This window comes from Rhinolophus hipposideros (assembly GCF_964194185.1).
Source record: "Rhinolophus hipposideros genome assembly, chromosome: 9".
Taxonomy (NCBI): domain Eukaryota; kingdom Metazoa; phylum Chordata; class Mammalia; order Chiroptera; family Rhinolophidae; genus Rhinolophus; species Rhinolophus hipposideros.
Genome location: NC_138055.1, coordinates 53,633,526 through 53,643,432, shown reverse-complemented (window position 1 = coordinate 53,643,432; position 9,907 = coordinate 53,633,526). Strand labels below are relative to the sequence as shown.

General features: G+C 50.1%; 1 protein-coding gene across 1 annotated transcript; it reads right to left on the bottom strand.

The window, feature by feature from the left end:
- Positions 1-2,892: 2,892 nt before the first annotated feature.
- On the bottom strand, positions 2,893-3,387 carry LOC308501889 (uncharacterized protein; the record flags this gene model as incomplete). The annotated part of the gene is made up of 1 exon (XM_081058971.1): positions 2,893-3,387. The coding sequence occupies one exon, from the start codon at positions 3,385-3,387 to the stop codon at positions 2,893-2,895; it is 495 nt and encodes a 164-aa protein (XP_080915097.1).
- Between the last annotated feature and the right edge of the window lie 6,520 nt (positions 3,388-9,907).

The following is a 9,907-nucleotide window of genomic DNA, read 5'->3' as shown; positions in this document are numbered from 1 at the left end:
AGATAAAGGACAGCCTGTGAGTGCAATCCATCTCTGGGACATGCTTCTAGTAGAGGACAGAGAGGGCTGGGTTCTGGGTGTGGGGAGTAACACAGGAATTCTTGGCTTTCAGGGCAGGTGGGGAAGATGCTCTGGGAGTTCCTAGGAAGTATGGTTACCAAAGGAGCATTATTTAAAACTTTTATTATGAACATGTTCAAACATACGCAAAGGTAGAGAGCATAGTTCTGTGAACCTCTATATACTTAATTCAGCAATACTGATTTTGTCACTTTGTTCCCCCTACTCCTTTTTTTCTGTCCTTTTTTATTGCCAAAATATTTAAAATTACATATGTCACTTCACTCCATAATTCAGAATGCATCTCTAGAAAATAAGGACTTTTCTCTTATTTTTACATCTAACAAAGTCATTTTTACATCTAACAAAATCAACACTGATACCTTGGCATCATAAATACCTACGCCATCATTAACGGTCCCCAACTGTCTGAAAATATCCTTTTTAACATTTGTGTTTTACAAATCAGGAACCAAACAAGGTCCTCCTGTTCCATGTAGTAGTTGTCTTTTTATGTCCCCTCTCACCTTTTCCCCCTAGCCATTGACTAGTTGAAGAAATGCAGTCAGATTTCCTTTAGAATGTCCCACATTCTTGATGTGTCTTCTGACTTCCTTGTTGTGTCCTTGAATTTGTTCTTCCATCCCCCGGTATTGCTTAGTAAATGGAGGTTAACTTTAGAGTTTTGATTAGTATCACGTTCAGTGTTTTTGTTTGGCAAGAGTCCTTCATAGGTGAAGCTGAGTCCCTCAGACTGTGATGTGAGCCCCTCACATCAAGAGGTACATGGTGTGTGGTTTTGCCGCTTTTAGTGATGCTAAGATTCATCAGGAGTTCAGGTGGTAACAGCTCGATTCTTCCACTATAAAGTTCTCCATCAATCATCATCCTTGGTTTCATTCACTGAAGATACTTTGATCAATTATTGCATTAAAGGTTGCAAAACGGTAATTTTTCTTATTCCATATTCCTTCAATATTAGCTGGAATTCTTCTGTAAATAAGAAGTTTTCTCCAACACTTACAGCTATGTGGCTACCGTAAAATATAGTTTACATAGGAGAGGCAGAGTATATGCTTAATTCATTTTTTTCTAATTGCTAATTTTCAGAACAAGAAGTTGGGAGAAGTATCATTTTTCAAAAAGTTTGGGATGGATGGCCTGGACAGTGGGTGGGAAAGGAGGGACTATTCTGGTAGCTGTGTCCAGCCCTTGCTCACTCCAAGACATGGGGTGTGGGGGGGACAGACAGATACTAGAGGACTTGGTGTCCTTGGACAGAAATGGGATGGTCATGAGACAGGCCTAGTATGCAGGAAGCTGCAGGGGAGAGAGAGAAAGAGAGAGAGAGAGAGAGAGAGAGAGAGAGAGAGAGAGAGAGAGAGAGAGAAAGTGAAAAAAACCAGCTAGACACAGAAGCCAGGAAGAGAGATAAACAGAAAGGGAACAGAAATGAGAGATCATGAATGAAATGTACCCAGTAGCAGAATAGGACAGAAAAGTATAGATATAAGATGGATTAAAAGACCAAGGAAGAAATAGACATGAAGACACCAACTGAGACAGGGAAGGAGGAAGAAAAAGACATATATGTTTAGTAGAATTTAAATTAGAAGGGGAAATAGAGGAAGGGAGAATTAGAGGGATAGAGAATGGGGAAAACAGATGTCAAGACACAACTTAGGTGAAGGCAGAATGCCCCAGTGACAGAGAAAGAAGGAAACAGAAATGGAGAGAGTGACACAGAAAGATGAAGAAAAGACAAACTAAAAGATAAAGAGATAAAAAAGAAAGAACACGAGGACCTATTATAATACAATAAATAAATACGTAAATAAATACCAAAGAAAGGGTCCCAGAGAAGAAGGCTGAGAAAGACTAATGTCAGAGAACTTGAGAAATGTGGGGCGGGGTGCTCAGGGACTCTCAGCTTAGGATCCAGTCCTGGGCAAAGACCTGGGTCCCTCATTTCCAGCTTTCTCATGATGGCTTCTCCGAACTCCCAGTTCCGCTCCTGGGGCAGGGGATGTATGACTAGCTATGTGTGGATGGGATCACTGGGCAGCTGAATCATGTTCCCAGCTTCCCTCATCCCCATGCCCCCGATAAGCATAGATGTCACAGATGGGATTAATCCTGGAAGACCGAGGTCATAAAGCTGGGCAAGCACTCAGAGGTTTGAAAGACAAGACATCCAGGCAGAAAGCGCCAGGTTCCTAGAAGCAAAGGACCGCGTAAGATGTCATGACATCCAAAGGGAGGGAAGAACCAGAAACCCTCTGCTCAGCCTCCTTTTCTGGTACAAGAGCCACTGACCATCTGTGCCTGACTCAAGACGAGAGGTAAGGGTTCCAGAGACTCTTGGATCAGTCAGGATATTGCCAGAGGTCCAAGGGGCAAGAAATGGCCCCTGGACAAAGGATTCCCCTGCCACTTCTAGAGGAAGAATCTATCTTATCTATGTGAATTGCAGAGGAGTAAAGCCAAGAAGGGTCTCCAGGGGAGGCTGACTAGAGGGGGAAAATAGCCAACTTGCTCACCTTCAGGAGCCATGGAGGAGGCTCTGAGAAGAACAGTTTCCATTCCAGAAGTTGCAGAAGAGGAGGTTCTAGAACCAGCAGGAACATACCCAGAAAGTAACTTCAAAGCAGATGCCAGCTCTCATCCCCAAGACTTCGGAGGACCGGTGGGGGGGAGATTGGGGGGTGGCTCTGAGCAGCCTGCTCCCTTTACCTGCCTGGGGGAGGGGTCCAGGTTAATCCCCTCACTCCACCCAGAGCTTCTGCCTGGAGAGTGCTCCGGAATAGATGATCCCTGGGGTGGGCAGCCTACCTAGACTATCAGACAGCATCCCTGAGAGGTGCGTTGTCCCCTGAAACAGCAGCTGCAATGGCCAGTGGAGGTTGGAGGTCCCCAGACAGGCCCTTGCCTGCAGCTGCAGCTGTCACTGTAGCCCAAGCAGGAGCTCCCGCAGGCAGCTCGACCCTTGGAGCAAGTGTAAACGGGGCAAGGAGAGGGGCGACAGCAGGTCCAATGTGGACCAGAGCACAGGACACAGGCGCTGTGAGGACAAGTCAAGGGGGGACAGGGAGGGCAGGGTGGGCCAGGGAAACTGGGACAGGAGGGGCAGGTAGCTGAGTAAGAGGGACAGGCAGTGGAGGAGCCGGTGGGAGGGGGGCAGCCAGGGCAGGGGCAAGCACAGGCAGAGGGGGAACAGGACAGGCAGGGAGAGGCAGCTGGTGGGCCGTGCCCAGAGGGTGCAGGAGGCTGTTGGTGGGTGGCCTTCTTGTTCCGAGGCCCCAAACGTAGGCCCAGAGAGAAGTCCATTAAGCTGCAGGAGCAGCCAGGCTGGGGGTTGGGTGAAGGGGAGGGCAAGGGGGGAGTCAGAGGGGCGGAGTGTTCGGCAGGATTAAACCTAAGATACTGCTGAGCTTTGCTGCGCCTTCAGAGAGCTCAGACCTCCCCATCCAGCCCTGCTCTTGCAGGCCTGCCCGGCAGTACTCCCTCGGCCACCCTCCTCTCCACTGAAAACCCTCCAACTGCACCAGACCAGAACACGTTCTTCAAATATGACGTGCACTTTCATGCCTTCAGTCCTTTGTTCACTCTGTTCCTTCTGTTTGGAGTGCCTTTTCTCTTTTCTCCACCTGGCAAGGTCCTATAGTCTCCGAAGTCTTACCTTTTATTCAATCGAAAGGTATTCCTTGGGCTTCAGGCACCTGACATCTGCCTGGGTAAGGACCCCAGCCCTTCACTCTCCAGCCCTGATGACCAGAATGGCTGCTTTATGCTCCCCAGCAGCCCCCAGCTGGGACTCAGGGAAGCAGCCGAAGCAGTGCTCGGAGACTGAGCCAGGGATACTGGTGGGAGCTGGCAGCTGAGGGAGGACGTCTGGGTTCTGGGTGTTTCCAGACAGGGCAAGTCCCAGGTGTGGGTGTGGGGATGCCCAGCTGCCTCTGGGAGACTGACAACCAGCCTGGACGTGACAGCGAAGTTTCCTCTCTTACGGAGCTCTGACAAAAGTGAGGGGTGGTGTGGTTGGGGACCAAACCCAAATAGGTAAACAAACAAATACATTAGCTTATTTCAGAGCATGCAAATGGCAATAAGAAAAACAGGGCAATGTGAGAAAAAGTGCCTTAGTAAGGTGGATCCATGAAAGGCCCGCTACAGTCAGGTAGGACAGCCACTGAGGGTTTTGAGGGGAGATACAGTCTGTCAAGCCCTGGCAGCCCAGAGGAAAACTGCTGGAGGCTGAATAGAACCCAAGTGGCTGAGCTATGGAGAAAAATAAAGCTGAGAAGGGGATAAGGAGTAATGGAGGTTGAAATCTAAAATTCGGTTATCAGGAAAAGTGCCACTGAGAAGTAACCTTTTGGCAAAGACCTGAAGAAAGTGAGGGGGTGAGTCATGCAGATATCTAGTGGAAGAACATTCCAGAGAGGGGGAACAGCAAGTACAAAGAGCAAAGAGGAAGCATAATGGCCGAGGTAGAGAGCAAGGCAGAGGCCTTGGGAGCCACAGGAGAGACTTGGATCTTATTCCAAGAAAAAGCGAAAACCACAGAGGGTTTTAGGCCAGAAAGTGTATGGGGCTTCTTGGTTCTACGCCTGCCTCTGGTTAGAATGTCCTGCTTCCTGTGGAATTGGTACGACCATTCTGGAAAACAGTTTGGCCTTATCTGATAAAGTTGAGATCTCCTGCACATACGTTTTGACTCTTAGTTTTATGGCCTCGCAAATCTCTTGCATGTGTGTACTGGGAAACCTGTACAAGAATGTTCTTAGCAGCATAATGAGAGCCCAAACTGAAAACAACTCAAACATCCACCAACAGTAGAGTAAAAAACTAAACTGTGGTATATTCATGTAACTGAATATTATGCAACAATGAAAAAGACAGTTACATGCAACAACGTGGCTACATCTCACAAACAAAATAAGACACAAAAGAGTTATTAATACAGTATCATTTCATGTATATAACTTCAAAAACGGGCAATGTTAAGCAATATTGTTTTGGGATGCATTCCTAGGTGCTAAAACTATAAAGAAAAACCAGGAAATAATAACCACAAAAGTCAGGATGGTGGTTACTTCCTAGGGGAGGGATGGAATTATGAAAGGGATTTATGGGAGCTTTTAGGATGTAAGAAATACTTTTTCTTGACCTGGGGAGCAGTTGAATAGGTATTTATTTTATTCCAATTTATTCTGTACACTGTTCATAATATATTTACATACTCTTTCTAAAAGAAAATTAAAGTACCACTTCTTTTCTGCTCCATGCTGCCTCATTTAAATCATTATGTTGAAGTTAGATATTCCTAGTTCATACAACTATCTTTCCTACCAGACCTCGAGGACAGAAACCTTCCCTGTATTTCTGGCACCTGTCATTGTCTGGTATTTAGTAGATACTCAATAACTATTTGCTGAACTGGATTGAGTTGAATTCCCCCAAGGCTCTCATCCCACAGAGAGGTGGGCAGCTAAAGAAGAGGAGGAAGCCTGCTGTGATGAATAGAGCTCAGTATCACCAACACGTGGGTTCCCATCTTAGCTCTGCCACTTCCTAGCTGTGTGATATTGGTCAAGTTGCTTAACCTCTCTGGTCCTCAGATCCCTCTTCTGTGAAATGCGGGTGATAACCGCTACTTCTCTGGATTCCTGCGGGGATTAAGTGAGTACTGTACATGCCAAACACAATGCCTGGAACATTTAGGTACTCAGCAAAGGATAGCTTCCCAACCCCCTCCCCCCAGCCCCACATCTCTTCAAAGGAGTCCGCTAGAAGGGGCAATCAGACATCAAAGACGGTCCCAGAGTGTGGGCCCACATCCTCAGGGCCCCTTGGGGCTAACTAAAGCTGAGATGTAGTCTGGTCAAGAGCTGGTAGACAGAAAGAGCCAATTGAAGCTGAACAGATCCAGGCAGTTAGTGGGAGTTGGCAAGGGAGCTAAGACAGCAGGGTCTGGGAGTTTCCATCCAGGGGAAGTCCCAGGTGTGGGTACACGAGTGCCAGGGTGGCCCCACCCAATACCCTGGCCCCAGGGGATGTGGGCACAGGGAGGAAAGTGGGTCAGAGCAGGACTGGAACTTAACCCCATTGGTCCCATGACCTCTTTGCCAGCCCCAGAGGACGTGTAGTCACAAAGAAGTCTGCTCCCTCCTCTAAGGGGTCCTTAATTCCTTTTCTTCAGAAAGGAAGAACCTTGAAACCTTGGGACCTGGACAGGAGGAACTGGAAGCCCCCCAGCGGACAGAGGAGAGATAACCCCCTAAGCCCTGAGTGGAGGTTTTGTACAAAAAAGACCGCTGCACCCACCCACATGGTGACTAGCAGACACCTGGATCGCTCACCTCAAATACACTCCAGGCAACCGTGGAGGCAGACAGACACGATCTAGTTCCAGGAGCAGGACAGGTCAGGGCTGGATTTGAGGGGGGGGGTTGCACGGTAGAACAGCTCAGAGGAGCCTCTGGTGAGACTCCAACTGGGCAAATGCAACCATCCCTCACTTTGAGGGCTTTGCCAAAAACATGGGGCCCTGCTTTCCGTGCATAATCTTAGGCCTAAACCTATGGATTCCTCTTCCCTATATGTGCCTCTGTTTCCCTTTCTGGAGGAGTAGATGAAGGAATGGGTGGAATCATTTCAGGGCAAGGTTCCTAGGTGTTGCACGTTCCTGCTTCGGTCAGTAAGAGGTGCTTAGCATCCCTTCTTTGTAGCATATCCAAGGCGAGGTGGGGAGCACAAATAGAGGGTCCCTCCTCTTTCTGGGGGAGCAGGGTGGCTGGGAGCCAGGACCTTGATTCCAGGGCCGTTTACACATATTCTTCTGCTGCCCTCCCTTCTCTCCACTCTCCCCCTCACTCTTTTCCAGAGCCTTTCTTGATCTCCTTGGGTGGGGGAAATCCTGCTGCTACCCATTCTTATCGTATGCTTTTCCACGGTGGTTATCACTTGCAATTTTGTGGATTATTGGTTACCATCTGACTCCTCCCCCAGACTCCAGGCCTGCAAGGACAGGAACCATGCCTGGGTATTCCCCAGGCCTAGCACAGTGCTTGGCATATAGTGGATGCTTAATAAAGGTTTGTTGAATTCATGAAAGGTGCATGTTCAGGGAAGAAATTCCTAGTTGTTTATGCTAGTTCTAAAATCTTGTGTTTCAAAATCAAGGCCTTATTCTATGTCGGGATCTGGGCAACACAGGCTGGTAAGGACCTTCCACACACAAACTCATTCACCAAGAGAGTCAGCAAACTGGCAAGCAGCAGAATAAGCCTGGTATAAGGGGTGGAATTGAGCAAGTACCCCGGGCAGGGCAGGCAGCAGCCTTGGCACAGAGCAGGCCTAGGGAAGGAGGTGGGAAAGGAGGGGAGGAAGGGAAAGGAGAAGACACGTGTTGTACAAAACATGTTTTCATCACATTCTCCCCGGGTGCCCTGGTCTCCAAGCCCCAATGGCACTTCCATGCCTTAATGATGTCCTTGGGGGTTGTAACAGAGCTCCCCTAACCTCCTGCAGACATCTGCTAGCCACCTCTGATCATGGCATAGGTCATCCCCTCCAGTTCCAGACTGGGCATGGGAAAATTACCTGTTCAGTGTCCTGATGCTGGTGTGAAGAGGGTGAGGGTGAAAATTTGGGGTGGGGCAATATAACAAAGTCAGGGCAGGGGGGATGGATTCTGGATCCTTTCCCTCTCAGGAGCTCTCCTTCTGATCTTTGTGATGAGGGGAGCAAAGGAAGTCTGGTCCTAGGGCCCCTAAGATACCATTTCTCTAAGTTGACAGGGTGACCAAGTGGGGCCATCACAAACAGAGCAAAGCCTACAAATAGGGATGACTTGAGAAAGAGAAATGAAGGGAGCTCTCTCCACCCGTTTTCAGGGTGGGAAGCCGTCTTCCCAAGCTTCCTCCTGGAATCCCTGGATAGAAGACTGGCTCCATTGCAAGAAGGAGAGAAGAAGAATCTGAATCCCTCCGAATGTCCCCCTTCCTTGTTCCCCAGTCCTGTTTTGGCTCTTTAGTTTGACTTTGGAACTGCTGCAGCTGCCAGACAGACCCCAATCACTGGGTCCTGGGGAGGCATGGCAACCCTGAGGGGCGGCGCTGGTATAGGGCGGTTCTTCCTGGGCATCGCCCCCTGGCTGCTGTCCTTGGCTGGGGACGGAGGTGGCTACCAGAAGGGCGGAGCCACAGTTACCAAGTCGGGTGGATGTTCAAACACCCACCGATGACAACGACGGGGGCAGACAGACAGACAAACCAGGACAAAGAGGAGGGCAAAGACAGATGGAATTCCAGACCTGTTCTCTCTTTCCAGGCTATTCCAAGTGCTTTGTCCCCTGTTTTAGCTTCCCTGTCTCCATCTGCTACCCCAATTGCACAGTCTCAGAGCTCTTGGCCTAGGGACCCACCCCTGAGTCCCTCTAAGAAAAAGAAGGGGAAGAGTTGAGAGAGGAGAGACCCAGCAGGGAAAGCGTCATGGGGGTGGCGCCTGGTTCTGTGTCAGGACGCCCAGCCAGGGGCCCTGGAGGGAGTGGTGCCATCGCCTGGTCCATGAGGACAGGAGCCTCATTCACTATAAACCAAGTACAGATGTGCCGGGGGTGGGGAGGGCAGGGGGGTATCAGGGCCATATTCACCAACCACAGCTGGGCCCACCCTACAGCCAACACTCCCAGAGCAGGAGGGGTTAACTTTGCAGTCTCCTGGCAAGATCCCTACCACAGGCGGGGTGCCATCCCACCCCAGCATGGACGCCTGGGTCCAACTCCCTGACACCTGCCCCTCCCACACTGCTGAGAGCTGCTCCCAGGGTAACCGAGCAAAGTCAACAGCAGCTAGGCCACCTGGGGACGGGACCCTGGAGTATCTATTCCCAGCTCTTCCCGGCCCCGGAGTGAAAGGGAGAGCCTTGTCTGCACCTCCATTGATGTCTCCTGTTCTCTAGAGATAGCCGCAGCGTGCCCCTTCTTTCTCCCTCTCTTTCCTCTGACTCTGGCTACCAAAAGTGGCCTTTCCCAGGAGGGAGGACACCTCGGTGGCAGTGAGGACAGAGCCAAGTAATTCCAGTTTGGAAAATGTGACGTAACCAGGAGTCCCTGTCCCCATTGCTGGCCACTCAGGGATTGTTGCTGGAAAGGTCCTTTGGGTGCGTTTCTCCAGCCTAGCCAGTCCCTGCTACTGTTCTCTTTCTCCACTTTCTCACTTCCACTTCGAATCCCTGTGGGAGTGCCTGAGGTCCATGCACAGAGCTTGGAGTTCAGACCCTTTCTTTTCTCTTGCTCTGTCTTCAGTAGAATGAAGACTGATACCCTGGGTTCCCACTCTCCGACTGAGAGAGTATATGGTGTCAGGATGAAGTCAGAGAATGTCCCTGTCAGACGCTGACACTCACTCTGGCTGAGCACGCACGCGCGCGCGCACACACACACACACACACGTCAACCACATTCGTGGCGCATCTTCCAGGCAGGCAGGCGCTGGTTAAGGCACAGACACACACCCTCAGCTTAGGCTTTCTCCCTCACACCCAGCGGGAGGCTCCTCCCACTCCCAGCACAGTTCCTCTCGCCCTCCTCCCCAGCTTTTCCTCCTCCAGATCCAAGCCTAAAGGTGAGGATAACATTGGCAGCCAGGAACCCAGGTGCCCTAACTCCGGGAGCTTACTCAAGGCAGGGTGAAAGGGAGGGGATGTTTGAGCCCAGGTCTCAGCAACCCCCCACAATGCCCCCACTAGTTGAACCAGTTTGCTCCTGGGACCAAAGGACTGTCTGCAGTAGGCAAGGGGAAGTAGAGACTGCTTTGACCTGCAGGCAAAGGGTACGCAAAGG